The sequence below is a fragment of the Macrobrachium nipponense genome, chromosome 10 (genome assembly GCF_015104395.2).
Source record: "Macrobrachium nipponense isolate FS-2020 chromosome 10, ASM1510439v2, whole genome shotgun sequence".
Lineage (NCBI taxonomy): Eukaryota > Metazoa > Arthropoda > Malacostraca > Decapoda > Palaemonidae > Macrobrachium > Macrobrachium nipponense.
The window spans coordinates 68669043-68685175 of NC_087204.1; the positions used below are offsets into that span (position 1 = coordinate 68669043).

Below are 16133 nucleotides of genomic sequence, written 5' to 3' on the forward strand. Positions count from 1 at the left end.
GATAGTCCTCCTACTTCAGTACACCTTACTCCTCCGGCTCAGGTTCCCCATGCTTCTGATTCCGACACCATTGCCCAATTAAAAAATAAGATGGATAGGAAATTTGAGCTGCTTGCTAAATCTGTCATGGATTTAGGTACATCTTTTTGTGAATTTGTGATTAAGTCTGGTGAAGTGAAAAGTGCAAGTGTCGTATCCGAGGAGGCGGCTGTCCGTCCCTCCACATCTTCTAGACCGAGGTCACTGTCCCGCTCCCCCAGCACCTGGGAGAAGACATACCGTGAGTCGAAGGGAGACTGGAGGGGTTTGCCCACGGGCGGCCGTCGACTTCCAGTCGTGAATTTCGACTCGATTTCTGTAAAGAGACACCACTGGAAAGGTGTAGATGTGTCTGGTGTAGGTTTGTCGTTGGACTCGGAGGTGTGTTCGCCTGATACCAGGCGAAAGAAGTGGAGTGAAGTGTCACGCCCGTTGAAAAGGCGCGCAGTGCCATTGGATAATTCGTCATCACCTGTGAAGAGAGGAGTAAAAGAGTCCTCAACCCTCGTGTACTTTTGGGAGAACCCTGTGTATCTTTCGCCTAGTAGAGGTTCGGGTGCTGTTCGCAAACAATCTCGCGAGGTATCAGTGTCGGACTCGCATGGTTTTGTCTCGCCGACTGAAACAAGGAAAGTTTCGACTCGTTCGCCAGCTAACGAGAGAGAGAGTTCGACTCGCAAGTTTTCATCAAGGAAGTTGTCTCCTTCCGCCCGCACCATCGGGAGATGATGCGAACAACAAAGAAGAAGCTTTTTTGGAACCGTTGAGACAGCTTCAGGACTTAGTTAAGTCGTTGAAGAAAGTTTAAAGTTCTTATACGGATGAAGAAGCCAAGCAGTCGACAATGTTGGATGGGGAGGATCAGTCGGACAAGAGTCGAAAGCGGCTTCTGCTTACTCCAACTTAATGAAGTTTTTGCTGGCTTCTTATACGGAATTCGAGCCAGCTCCTCTATCTTCGCCTCCTTCTACCTTTGTTAAGGATAGGAAAGTACTTTCGGCGAGTCTACCTAAACTGGTGTTCTTTCGCAGCGGCGAAAAGAGTCTTCAAAGAAGCAGAGAAGTGGCTGGAGAAGAAGAGGGAGTCTGGTAAAGCCCCGCCTCGCTGTCCCACCGTCCAAGTTACAGAAGACATATAAATTTTATGCTACCGGAGAATTACCCTCTTTGGGGAGTCGCTGCCTCCGCCCAAGGAGATTTCTCAGGTCTGGTGGATGCTAACAGAAGGACAGCGTTTTCGTCTGCGAAAATTTTCTTCTCTTCGCCTGATTTCGACCACCTGATTAAAAACAAAACCTATTTTAAGGTAATAGAAGTTTTCAGCTTCTTAGACTGGACTATTGCTGCATTAGCAAGGAAAATAGAGAATTGTCAGTCTCTGGAAGATAGCTTGGCGACAGACTGGCTGGATGTATTATCGTGTGCCGACAAAGCAGTCAGGGATGGCTCAGGGGAGCTTGCATCTTTTTTACTCTGGGCGTCCTTAAAAAGAGAGAACTTTGGTGCTCTTTCACCTCCAAGGGGAGTAACTTCTAACCAGAAGTCTGCTCTCATGTTTGCGCCTTTATGTAAGTAGCATTATTCATGAACAGGTTATTCAGCAAGTTCTCGACCAGATCTAGAGAAAAAGTCTACCAACGACTTATTGACTCGTTCGTCGACGCGACGTCCCAAGGAGACACCACCTACAGGAGCTAAGAGTCCCACCTCTCAGAAGCAACCTTTTCGCGGAGGAAAGTCTAGATGGCAACCCAAGACCAAGGACTAATTTGCGTCCACAGGCCACAACCAGTAAGAAACCACCCTCGAGACAGTCGGACAAGTAGGAATTTTTACCCTCACACACCTGTAGGAGCAAGACTCCGCCTGTTTTGGCGGGAATGGAGTCGAAGAGGGGCGGAACAGTGGGTGATCACAGTATTAAGAGAAGGTTATGTGATCCGTTTGTGCAAGATCCACCACTGTCGAGTATTCCCATCGCCTTAACAGCATACTCGCAGGGATCAGAAAGAGCTTTGGCTCTTGCCATGGAAGTAGAAGCCCTGATTACCAAGAAGGCCATAGAAATAGTGGAAGACATCTCACCGGGCTTTTACAACAGGCTGTTCGTTGTCCCCAAGTCATCGGGGGTGGGGCTGGAGGCCGGTCCTGGATGTGAGTGCTCTCAATATCTTTGTTCTGAAGACGAAGTTTCGTATGGAAACCAACCGGTCGGTTATGTCAGCTCTTCGAACAGGAGACTGGATGGTATCGCTGGACATGAAAGATGCATATTTCCATGTACCTATTCATCGGAGCTCCAGGAAATATCTACGGTTCGTTTTCGAAGGCAGAGTTTATCAGTTCAGAGCGCTCTGTTTCGGACTTTCGACAGCCCCACAAGTATTTACTCGAGTCCTGGCCCCGGTAAGTCGATGGTTACATTTGATGGGAATCAATATTGCTTTTTATCTGGACGACTGGCTTCTAAGGTCCGACTCCAGTCTCCCAGTGTGTGAGGGATTTAAATCGACACTAATATTAACACAGCAACTGGATTAGTAATGAATTTAGAGAAGTCACAGTTAGTACCGAGTCAGAGGATTCCATATTTGGGGATGATTCTGGACTCACAAGTTTTTCGGGTTTTTCCTCTCCCCAAGGAGAATAGTCTCCCTCCTTGCGACTGTACGGAGCTGTTTAAACCGCGTCGTCCTGCACGGCTCTGGAGTGGATGAGCCTGTTAGGGACTCTCGCTTCGTGGAGACTTTTGTTACACTTTGGTCGTCTTCACATGAGGACGCTACAATTCTACCTCAAAGGCCAATTGGGACCGGAAATTCAAGACCGGATTCGACTGTTATTCCGATCTCCGAGGAAATCAAGGAAGTTCTTCGTTGGTGGTTGTCGGAGGAAAGAGCTCAGGAGGGTTTGTCCCTCGAAAGAACGAATCCAGAGCTAGAATTTTATGCCGACGCATCGGACTCAGGATGGGGAGCCCTGTTGGGGAAAGAGAAGACATCAGGTATCTGGACGGAACAGGAGAGAGGTCTTCATATCAACATAAAAGAGCTGAAAGCAATTTTTCTTGGGCTTCAAAGTTTCACCCCTCTAGTCGAAGGGAAGAAAGTTGCGGTGTTCTCGGACAACACCACAGCGCTGTCATATATAAGAAAACAGGGAGGGACACATTCGTTCTCCCTGTACAGAATGACGGAGCATCTTCTTCTGTGGGCGAATGCGCACAAAGTGACTCTCTTCCCCAAGTACGTGCAAGGGAAGCTCAACGTTTTAGCAGACGAACTCAGTCGTGCGCATCAGGTTCTTCCGACGGAGTGGACATTGGATATCAGAGTTTGTCAGGATCTATGGCGGTTGTGGGGACAACCAACGATAGACCTCTTTGCAACGTCCAGGAACAACAGGCTTCCTCTATTCTGTTCTCCGGTCCCGGACCCGTTAGCCTGGAAAACGGATGCAATGCTTCTCGACTGGTCAGGTCTGAATGTTTACGCATTTCCACCATTTGCGATGATCAGAGAGGTATTAACCCCTTGTTTACCGGGTGGGTGAGCAGAATGTAAACATTGCGTTCGCTGCCGAACTGAATCTCTCGGTAGTGACTCCAGTTTGGAGGGGTGCCGATCGTAAAAATATTTGCCAAAAATACACTAATTAAGACAGGCTAATGAAATTATCGGGTATTATAAGCACTATAATAACGCATATTCTCTGTTAGTTTTATCATCCTACAGGGAAAATAAATGATTTTATGAAAAAAAAAATGTGAAACTCAGTGTCCCTTGTACAAGGGACACTGGTGGTCGGTGAGAAAACTACAGTCTTGAATAGAAATTCGGTCTTACAGAATGTTGGTATATCGCACCTGGAACATGCACGTAAAGTATTATCAAAATAGAACAGTAAATAAGCACGTAATAACAAAAAAAAGAGCAAAAACTAAAGCAATAAATATGGAAATCGCAAATTTTATAGTATATCTTTCAAAAATTGGTCATGTCATTTTCTACGTTTTCTAAGATTAGTTTCATTACAGAAAACAACTTTAGGGGCATCAGGGGTATCTAAACTAATTTTTCAAGTTTCTTGTCCTCAGAAAAAATCGCTTTTTCGCTTTTTCTCTGGTTTGGTTTTTTATATATAAAGTTACTATAAGGCTTTATTTTTACCTTCATTTATCTGGTGTTCATATCTTTTATTTGTAAAATGTAATAAGTGAATAAATAAATAAATACAGGAAATGATGATACAACTGATTTTATACTTGGGTAGAAGTTATTACATGTTTACGCTTGTCTGGTTTTGTGATTTTTTGTCGAGACGCAGTTCATCTGTCACCTACACACATAAGCAGTAATAATATTTTTTTGGGTTCATCATACGTCTGGCATCGTGTCATACTGTTTATTTTGCTCCAAACTCTTCAAACCGAAATTACAGAATGATTGGAAGTCCCTATCTGAAAAGAGGAGTTTGGTGGTACTATGCGTACCACCTTTATGCACCCGGTGCGGTGTAGTAGACTTGAATGGTGGTACCCACCTACCTCCAAACAAACTTTCGGTAATGAAGAGGTTAAACAAGTTCCAGAGTCACCAGAACGTTACGATGACTCTAATAGCTCCTTTTTGGCCCAGAAAGGAGTGGTTCCGGATCTCTGAGATGATGTTAGTAGACTTCCCCAGGCTTCTGCCACAAATTCCATCGCTACTCAAACAGCCCATTTCGACAGAAATCACCAAGGGTTGTCGTATCTCGCTCTGACAGGATTCAGACTGTCCGTGAACCTGGTCAGAGCGAAAGGTTTTTTCAAGAAGAGCGGCAGAGGCTATTGCTAACTGTAGAAGAGCCTCTTCGGCCAAACTCTATCAGTCAAAATGGGGAGTTTTTAGAAATTGGTGCAGAGAAAGTCACACAACTTCTTCTAAAACCTCTATACAAGAGATAGCAAACTTCCTAATATATCTGAGAGACGTTAGGAAGTTATCGACTTCGACAATAAAAGGATACAGATCTATGTTGGTATCAGTTTTTAAACATAGAAACTTAAATATATCTAATAACTCGGACATCAGCGACTTGATCAATCTTTTGAGTCCACTAGGACAAGGAGACCAGTTTAGTGGACTGGAATTTAGACGTGGTATTGTCCTGGCTCTCTAAAGCAAATTTTGAACCTCTTAATTCGGCTTCTTTGAAGGATCTTACTAAGAAGACGTTATTCTTAGTCGCCTTAGCTTCAGCTGGTAGAATCAGCGAGATACAAGCAATAAGTAAAGAGATAGGATTTACACAAGACAAAGCTGTGTGTGCCTATACTCAGGATTTTTTAGCGAAGAATGAAGATCCTTCGAGACCATGGCCCTCCGTTTCTTCTCCATTCGAAGCTTGTCAGGATTAGTAGGAGAAGAGGACGAAGAACGTTCTTTGTGTCCGGTGAGGAGCACTGAAATTTTATATTCATAAAACAAAGGCTTTGAGAGGAAGTTCGAACCGATTGTGGCGTGTTCGGTTAAAGATCCGAGCCGTCCTATGTCTAAGAACGCAATTTCGTTCTTTTTAAGGAGCCTGATTCAGGAAGCACACACGTTAGTAAGAGATCAGACTCTACAGGTGTGTAAAGTTAAAGCCCACGAGGTTAGGGCAGTAGCGACTTCCATGGCTTTTAGACATAATACGTCGCTAGCATCTATTTTGCAAGCTACGTTCTGGAGGTCGAGATCGGTTTTTGCTCTCCATTACCTGAAGGATGTGGAAGCAACGTTTGATAATTGTTGTCGTTTAGGACCCTTTGTCGGTGATGGGCATGGTGTTGGGAAAGGAAGCATAGGGGGATTTGGTCCAATTCCCCTTCCTTTTGGACTATCTCTTCGTCTTGATTAGAAGGTGGTCGAGTTTTGGGGAAGCCTGGGGGTACACGGTAACCAGGAGTACCCGCCAGTTTTTTTATGGTAGGGTTTGGTTTGGTTTATTATTTTTTATGGTAATGTGTAGGTGATGGTCTTTGATTGTTATTTTAATCTGGTCACAGCCCAGGGCAAGGGCGCATATTATTTCATTCTGATCAACCATCGGTGAACCTCCATGGTTGCAGAATACCCACTAGTAGTAGGAACGATCCTGGCATACTGTCCACGTTCCCTACAAGTGATGAGAGCGCCGACCAGAGGCAGTATTTTCCTGCAGCTGCTCTCTCACGAGGTAAGGTAGGTACAAACATTCTTGCAATGTGAGTTTTTTCTTATTTGCATTTAAAGTCCATATACCCACCAGCCGGGTAATGTGGATTCAGCTATGTAATTGTTCGGTAAGTTTCATGTGTGAAAATGGTATTTTTATTATAAAATAATGGTTTCACACATCCTTACCGAACAATTGACATGATTAAAGCCCTCCCTCCTCCCCACAGATGGACGGGGGCGGCTAAAACGAATTGTCAAGCAAAGCTCAGTAGTACCGGGGATCCCGAAATGGGGCGGGCGGGGGGTTGTATCACCTACACGTCAGCAGCGCCAATTAGCGCCGAGAAATTTGGAATTTCGACTGCCGTAAGGTAAGAAGCGTATAGCTATGTAATTGTTCGGTAAGTATGTGTGAAACCTTATTTTATAATAAAAATACCATATTTGCAACAGTAACATATAAAATGTTCCATAAAAGGATCCCAAAGGATGTTTAACGTAAAAAGTACTGAGTATGTCAACAAGCATTTAGGATACTGACTGATGAAATTGTTTGCAGTTTATGCAACTTAGACAAACACACGTGTGCTGAACAATGGAAAATGTGCAGTTTTGACACAAATTTATGTTATGTAATTCATCGCCACTTTTTGATAAAAATTTCTTAATTGAAGGTATTCTTTGAATTTCATAACAAAAACAGGCTGGTGCTTCTTCAGTTTCATTACTTGTGGCCTTGGGATATTGGTAGCTTATTTTCTGTTCCTTGGAGTGTACTGTGCAAATTTTTTGGCCATTTTCACTGAATGTGTGCTCATCATAAATAAAAATGATCTTACACAAAATTAGTTTTGGTGATGTCTGCCCCAAGAGATAGAGATCCATAAATCTTTGTGTGATTTTTAGTTTGATTTTAAGGATTGACATTAGCCCTTTCACTTTCACTCTTGTTAACTCATAACATTCTTAGAGAGCCATTTGCAATTATACTCATGTAAAAATGTGAATACAAATATGATCAGTTCGTAAACATAGCCACATGCAAATTATGATAAGTTTATATAAAGAGAAAAGGGATTTTGACGTAAGGAAAAATCTATTTCTGGGCGATTGGCTCGTGTCGCCAGCGAAATATCCTTTAATCTATTATTTCTAGGGTAAATGTACTAACACATACCAGAGAATAAATAAATAAAGAAAAAGGTCAGTACAACTGACTCGCTCACCCTCCAAGAGGGTGTCGGTATGAACACTATGGCGAGTGAGACCACTACCACGAGCCGAATACCAATAGAAATCTCCCACTACAAAATCCCCACAAGAGGAGAGCCGACCCACAGAGTGGGCAGCAACTACTACTACTCCATCCCATGCTGCCGACCGCTGCGCCTCTGGTGGCCATCCTGAAGTTAGCAGACAATCTTGAGCGATGGGATGGGTAGGGTGGGATTTCGCTGGCGACACGAGCCAATCGCCCAGGAAAATAGATTTTTCCTTACGTCAAAATCCCTTTTCTGGCTCAGCTCGTGTCGCTGCGCGAAATCGTACCAGAGAAATAGCACAAGATTGTAAATAAACATTTAACAAAACAAAAAAGAGGTCTCAAATAAAAGATAAAATAAAATAAAAGAATATAATTGTTAATAAAGATATATATACACAATGATACAAAAATATTTAAATATGCTAAATTAACTTAATGCTAATAATATTTCTAACTTAAGGCAATTTACATATATACAGGGCTTACATGGCATATATGTTCCGAAATAGTATCTGTGTATTGACATGTATCAAGAAACTCTAGAGCAATTAAGACAATAAAGTTGAAGCAGAAACAAACTTCAATAACAATAATATATAAAGGAATGTATATAAACTTAATATACAAAACCCGTAACCATTACAATTAAGATGTATCCCCTAGCATAAAAATAAGGGGATCACATCTAAGAGATCAAAATATACAATCGATTGTGAGTGTCCCTAGCAAAAAAAATAAGCGGACCCCACAATATCATTATAAAAGAGCTAAGACAAAAAGGTAACCGTAGATGAACAAGGCAGGAATAGACGAACTGTTGGGTGAGACAGGTAGGAAAGGAGGACTGGATCTTCTACTAAAGATTAGGCCGAGTCGGGGGGAAACTATGTTTACCCGCCGCCACTGCTGAAAATTTCAGAGCTTCCAAGGACTTTAAGTAATGACGTTTTAAATACTGTCGGCGATTTCCATCCAGTATATTTTTCAACTCATCGAAGTTCATATGTTGGAAATAGTTAATTGAGGTGGCTACTGCCCTGACATCATGTGCTTTTGGAAAAGAGTCAGGATTGGCTTGTTTAATAAAGTCAGGATCTGCTGCCTGATGCCTTAATAGATAAAGTACCACCTTTTTCTCTCTTAAAGAGAGGACCCGATGAGGATGAGGAGTCCTAGACAGAAAGGCTCGTAAGGTCGATACTGGGCAAAGAGATATATCTTGTGGAAGGGGTACTACCTTCCATGGTTCCCACCTCATCAAAGGATCTTCATTCTTTGCTATAAAACTACGTTCCGGAGAAAGTAGCACTTCCCCTGTGGGAAGAAATTGAATATGATCCGGTCCTCTGGATAAAGCCGACAGTTCTGAAATTCTAGCTCCTGAGGCCAAGCTTAATAAAAATAGAGTTTTTCTTAAGAGCATTATAAATGAGCATGTGTCATTATCAGTTTCTGAAGCCAGCTTTAGAACATCATTTAAGAACCATGATACTGACGTTGGCCTTACAGAAGGTCTAAGTCTAGCACAAGCCTTGGGAATAGACGTGAAGTAGGAGTCTGTCAAGTCTATGTTGAAACCAAATTGAAAATCTTTTCAAGGCTGACTTGTTTGTCGTAATGGTGCTAGCTGCTAAGCCTTTTTCAAATAAAGATCTGAAAAAGGATATAGCTGAATTGATTGTCATGATTCTAATATCTGATTCTCTCAGGAAGGTTGCTAACTTTTTGACAGCAGCATCATACTGTCTCAAAGTTGAATCTCTTTTATCAGATTCCAAGAAGAGAATGTTTTGAGGGTCAATATCGCATCTCTTTTCGCTGCAAACTTCATTAAATCCATAAAGTTAGGGTTTTTAGAATCCCTGAGGAAGCGAACACAGTCTTCGTTTGTACTGACTGGAGAGCCCTGGACTGGGAATCCCGAAGAGGGTCGAAGCCCCAGTTCCAGAATTAGAGGGTACCAATTGCTCTTCGGCCAGTCTTGGGCTACTAGAGCCACTTGACCCTGAAATGCCCCTGAGTTTGTTCAGTACCTTCATGAGAAGATTCACTGGAGGAAAGAACATAAATCTTCTCCCAGTTGTTCCAGGTCTAGGGCCTGGGCGTCCGTGGCATAGGCCAGAGGGTCCAGGTTGGGGGCCACATAACATGGGAGTTTGTGGTTTCGCTTGGGATGCGAAGAGATCCACTTGTAGGCCTGGAACTCTCTGAAGAATCCATTGAACGAACTGTTGTCCAGTGACCATTCCGACTCTAGAGGTACTGATCGGGATAGAGCATCTGCTATGACGTTTCTCACTCCAGCTATATGGGTGGAGGAGAGGTGCCAACTGAACTTGTCCGCCAGGGAGAAGTGGCTACCATGACATGATTTAGATGATGTGATTTGGAGCCTCCCCTGTTTATACAATGTACTACCACTGCGCTGTCCAAGACTAGCTTTATGTGGGAGTACTTTGGCGGACGTAACCTTTTTAGAGTCAAGAACACTGCCATTGCTTCCAGTACGTTTATATGGAACTGGCGGAACTGAGGTGACCAAGTTCCCTGAACTTTCTTGAACTGGGAATATCCTCCCCAACCGCTTAATGAAGCGTCCGTGTGGGATGGTAATCACCCGAGGAGGAAACTGAAGGGGCACTGATATCGATAAGTTCTTGACTTTCGCCCACGGGCGAAGTCGATTCCGTAGAACTGAGGGACTGAGATAACTTGTCCCTGGACCTGACATTTGCTCGTGAGCGCCAGATTCTGGTTAGGTCTTTCAGTTTGGCTTTCATCAAGATGTTTGTCACTGATGCAAACTGGAGTGAACCCAGGATCCTTTCCTGAGTTCTTCTTGACGCAAGTTTGTGACTCAGAAATTGCTTTACTGACTTCGCTATTTCCTTCCTCTTGGCTGATGGAATCGACAGAGTTGGGGAGGATAGATTCCATTGGATGCCCAGCCACTGAAAGTTTGACTCTGGAGTGAGTCTTGACTTGGTCCTGTTTATCTTGAAGCCTAGATATTCCAGGAACTGAATCACTTTCAGTGTTGCTACGTGGCATTCCTCGACGTTTGGAGCCCAGATCAACCAATCGTCGAGATACTGCTACTACCATAACCCCTGCGATCTTAGTTGTTGAACTACTACTTCCGCCAACTTCGTGAACACCCTGGGTGCTACGTTGAGCCCGAAAGGAACTACCTTGAAGGAGAATGTCTGGTCTCCTATTTTGAAGCCCAGATACGGACGGAAGTGTCTTGCAATAGGGATATGATAGTAAGCGTCTGTAAGATCGATAGAGGTGGTGCGGACGGCCCCACGGGGAAGTAAGGTCCGTACCTGCGAGATCGTGAGCATCTTGAACTTGTCGCAGCGAATGGCTAAGTTTAAGCGGGACAAGTCTAAGATTACCCTTCTTTTTTGTGAGCCTTTCTTTGGCACGCTGAATAAGCGTCCTTGAAATTTTAACCTGTTGACTCTCGCTATAGCTCTTTTGAAGGAGGTCCTCCGCATACTCCGTCAATTCTTTGGATGGAAGTTGGCGGAAAGGTCTGGATGGGGGCGGGTCCGCTATCCAGCTCCAACCCAGACCTTTTTGACACAATGCTCTGCGCCCACTTGCTGAAGTTCCACCGGTGGCGGAAGTGAAACAGCCTCCCTCCTACCTGAACATCCTCATTGGCTTTGATAGCTCCTTCTCCGGCCTCCCTGAAATGCTTCCTCTGTTTTTGAAGGCCCTCCCGATCCTCTCCCACGAAAGGGATCGTTTACCTCTGCCCCCCTTACCCGAGCGGTCATACTTCTGGGAAAGCCTGACCCTCGAAGACTTGATTGTAGGCTGGAGAGAGGGCGTAAGAGGTGGAGGGTTGAGGCTGGGGGGAAATCACATAGATTGGCTGCGACTGAGCCTTGGAGGTAGAAGGTTGAGCTGCTTGCACCAACGGAACAGCTGGAACCTGCTGTGTAAAGCGTGGCTGCTTCTTCTGGTAGGGCTGGAAACGTCTGGGTTTCCTTTGAGCCTTACCCTTGATCACTTGATCTTGGCGTCTCTTGGCCGTAAGACCCCAACGATCTTTAAGGCTTTGGTTTAATCTCGTAGCCTCTGCCTGGACCTCCTTCACCATCGCCTCTGGGAAGAGGTCTGCTCCCCAGATGCTCGATGTGAGCAACTTATTCGGCTCATGCCGAATTGTTGCTTCTTGTAGGACATGTTTCCTACAATTCCGTCCTAGCCGTGGCTAACTCAAACATATCAGACTGTACCGTTTTGAGTCAGAGACTTGGTGAGAAGCTTAAAGAGTGCTCCGAACCATAGGAAATGGTAGCCACTCGGTCATGGCCATGGTATTAATAGACCTGGCTAACCGCGATTTGGAATCGAATTCCGCCTGAATAAGGCTATCCGGAAGCCTAGGTAGCTTCTCACCAAACTGCTCCATATCACAGTCTGGTTTGAGTTTTTGCCCGCTGAAAAGGTGTTGGGCAAATCTTCCCACAACTCACCGGCTGAGGGGAGTAAAGGAGACGTAGGGTCCGCTTCCTTCAGCTGAGGCATCGAATCCCCCTTCTGGGCTGCTGGAATGGTGGTTGTAGCGATCTTTGTCAAGAAAGGGAGCGGGGTACTCTCTTCCATTGTAAAGATCGTAACGGACTCTTAAACGATTGAATCTTTGTATTGGAACAATCCATGTCCTCTAGACACCTGAGCCATTCTCTCTGAGCCTGGTCTCGTGAATAGAGGACTGTCTCTTTCGGTACCTTATCGTCCCGAGTCATAGCCGAGGCGGTGAGCCTGGCATAGCCGATGAAGGGAGGCTGAAGGTCTTCCGGGTAGAACTCGAAGTCTTCAATCCTCCGAGTTCCACATTCCTGGGATAGAGATAAGCCCGTCTTGGAAGGGGGCGTATGATGCTACTCTCCAAGGATTGTTCATTGAGAACGGAGGTAGAGAGTCATACGGGGGGTAATTGGCCTCCCCTGTGCTGAAAGTTGGGGAAGAAGCTAGTGGAGCTTGGCTCAGTCCGGCTATAATGTTGTCCTGAGAGTTGATCCTATCAGACAACCGGGAGATCATTTGTTCCATACTGGATTTCAGAGAACCAACCAGATCGCCCACTTGTTGCAACAGACCAGCGTTGGAATCCAAAGCCGGAGCTGCTGCGGAGGTGGAAGGGTGGCTCTGAACCGGAACCAAGGGCAGTGGAACTGTCGACTCCGCTGGAGTGTGTGATCTCTCCTGGGAGGATCTACTCTTAGAGGATTTAGAGCCGACCCCCAGAACGAGAAAGGGCTTTAGAACCTCTCTGCCTCCGGGATTCTAGCCGGAGACGTTACGAGAAGAGGATGACGCCGACGCCGTCTTTTTAGACGACGACGACGTCTTGGTCAAGGTTTTAAACAGCTTGACCTTTGACCTTGGGTCTAACGGAAGCGTCAGGAGAAGTATATAATTCAGCACCTGTAAAGCCTTGGAAGGATGGAGAGGTTGCAGGGGTAGAAGATCCAGTGGCACCCAAGGGTATCCCTTGGGCGTCCAACGTACCTACCTCGACCAACAGGTCGTCTACACCTACCATAGGTTTAATATTAATGTCCAATGTTGCGACTTCCGAGGAGATATCCTGGCCTGATCTGTTAACGAGGCAGCCAGCTGTTGCTGGATGAAAAGCGATAGTCGGGGCAGCCTCTGCTGGGTCGACGTAGCCTGTTGACTTTCCTCCGGGGAAGATCAGTACCGCCAACTTCTTTTCAAGAATGTAGGGCATACCCTTGGCGGCATTCTTCCCAAAACCGCCGACCCAGGCCCGCAGGGTTGCCAGTGCGGTATCCTTCACAGCCGGAGCCTGAAAGAGAGGGTATTGATTAGATTTTAAGATTAAACTTAAAACTAAAACAAAATTAAAAGCTTAACTTAAAATTATAGGGGCTGCAAAACCCCATGAATTTTTATCTTAAGTTTGGAAAATTGAATTTTAGAAAACTTAAGAATTATAACAAAATGGGGACTGGCTAACGGAGTTGGAATACTTACCCCGTCTAAAAGCTGGCTCACCAGATCATAACAAATGGTGCACGTCTCGTGATACCAGACCTGGATGTCCCCGTGCGGAGTCGCGCATGGAGCATGGGACCGGCAAACTTCGTGTCCACATGGGTCTTGAAGTGTGGCGGCGCATCCCGGATGCTCACAGTTGGTGGTCTGTAAGTGAAAAGACACATGAGTATCTTAAAGGTTATCACTTACAGGCTAAAGGATAGAAGAACTCCGTTGCATGCCGGAGCTCGGAAAAAATTTGGGCATAACCCCTCCCTTACCGCCTGAATAGGCTATAACCCCGGAGAGATCCGGTGAGACAGGTGAGGGAGGGGGGGATGGTTTAAGGTAGCTTAAGCTAAACTTACTAGTTTAACATAACAGAACTTAAACCTATAAAATACGAACGTACCGGACTAAGTCCAGTGCGTGGCGGAGTGTCGTGACTCAGCGAGCCGGAGTGGTTAGTAGAGACCAACTGTATATCCCGGTCCACCCTGTTGGGTGGACTAGCACCTTCCGCTGGATGCTGGGACTCCGTGGCAAAGGAGCCCCAGTAAGGTGGGAAAGGGCGAGAGGACAAACAGACTGGGGCTAGCAACGGAGCGACGGTAGTGCGCGGAGGGGGGAAAGGCCCGTCCCCCACCTTACCATCCGGCCGGACCGCAGAAGCTGGAGAGGTCGAGTCCAGTCTGGGTCTGTCCCGTCCCTCTACTCCCTCCGCCTGGGGGGAGGGGGGGAGGTGGAGCAGGCTCGGGTATGCGGAGCGAGCATGGGTAGACCAACCCACCCCCCGACTCTATGGAAGAGCGGGAGGGGGGAAGAAGACTGGACAGGCGTCTGGGCTGCCTCCGTGATCACGTAGTGACCACGGGGCGTAACTACAAACAATGAGACAATAAGGCCTAGAAAACACCACCGGCTGAACAGAGAGATGCTATCGGGAAGCAACCGAACTGAGGAGCGGTAGCATATGGGCCCTATGGGCCCTAACCTAGGCTAAATGAAGCCAGACGCCTACACTAACCTTAAAATACAATATAATATAAAAAGAATAAAACATGAAAGGAAGAAAACAAAAAAATCCAGGAGTGTACGACTAACCCGAAGGAAAGTCTACCACTCAAAGCTAGCCTGGGCCGATACAAAGAGCCGTGGCTAGGGTCTGGATAGAAGGAGCCTACATAAGGTAAAAGGCATGCATGCATGACAAAAAACCGTGTAGACTGTACCCTAAAACAAAACGGATAAGATGAAAATATAGCGTATTAAGTAAGGGAATGTTCTGGGTATGGGAGACCAAGAACGAACCCGCCACGAGGCAGAACAATGCTGCCATGCTTCCGACCTAGAGTTCGTATTTATACCTAAAAAACGGCAAATACGGGCTCAGGGCCGGAAAAAACCAATTAGCAATAAATACTGAGTACTTAACTTAGCTGCTGCGATGGCTGCACGCTCCATGATAAATAAATCCAAGAAAAGGGCACAAAAAAACACAGAGCAAAAAAGGGCACGTGTATACCGTGTGCGCTAACTGAAAAGGATGGCCACCAGAGGCGCAGCGGTCGGCAGCATGGGATGGAGTAGTAGTAGTTGCTGCCCACTCTGTGGGTCGGCTCTCCTCTTGTGGGGATTTTGTAGTGGGAGATTTCTATTGGTATTCGGCTCGTGGTAGTGGTCTCACTCGCCATAGTGTTCATACCGACACCCTCTTGGAGGGTGAGCGAGTCAGTTGTACTGACCTTTTTCTTTATTTATTTATTCTCTGGTATGTGTTAGTACATTTACCCTAGAAATAATAGATTAAAGGATATTTCGCGCAGCGACACGAGCTGAGCCCAGAAAATAATGCATTACTCATACATACTGACAAAGTTTTTTATTTCTAAACAATTTAATGTAATTACATTATACAGTACTAATGATTTAAACTTTCTCATTAAAAATTTCAGGCAGAACTGTTTAAGTGTCCAACAGAGAAGAAAGAAGCAACTCCTAAACTAAAGATGCCTGATTTCTTAAGTAAAGAAGCTCGGGGATGTGATTACTTAGTACTCTGGCTTGATTGTGATAAAGAAGGAGAAAACATTTGTTTTGAAGTAATCTCTTGTGTTGAACACTCAATGAACAGACCATCATACAGAGAACAGGTGAGATTTTGGTTGGGGGCACTTTACATTGGAGAATACTTTATCTACAAAAATATTTCAAATATGTTTGTAGGTAAATTCAAAATGGCTGAAATTTGTCATTTTTTTTTTTTTTTTTCAAAACAAACATTACCACATATAATAACCCACAATCATGGTTCAAGATTCATTGACCATTAATGTTGGAAATTAAAGTTTAGTTGGTTTATATAAAAAAATAAGTTTTGCATTTTATAAGTAACACTGTTACACAATATATTAATACCAATATTGCCAATATTCTAGGTCTATAATACATTTGCTAATGAGTGTGGGCTGTTTTAAGTACAGTAGTACGTATAGTGGTACCTTGTTTGTCGAATGTTTATGTTGAACATTTTGTTTTTTGAACGAAATTTTTGAGAAAATGTTTGTTTGTCAAACAAATGCTAGTACTTTGAACTGACTGATCATCTTGTTTATACTTGTATTT

At 44.8% G+C, this 16133-nt stretch overlaps 1 protein-coding gene across 1 annotated transcript in view; it reads left to right on the forward strand.

Moving 5' to 3' along the window:
* LOC135223662 (DNA topoisomerase 3-beta-1-like) overlaps positions 1-15856 on the forward strand; it is a 275775-nt gene extending 259919 nt beyond the window's left edge. The window contains exon 3 of the mRNA XM_064262321.1: positions 15464-15856. Within this exon, the coding sequence (XP_064118391.1) occupies positions 15464-15841 (378 nt within the window). The 3' untranslated portion in view covers positions 15842-15856. The remainder of the gene's footprint in view (positions 1-15463) is intronic.
* The last annotated feature ends 277 nt before the right edge of the window (positions 15857-16133 follow it).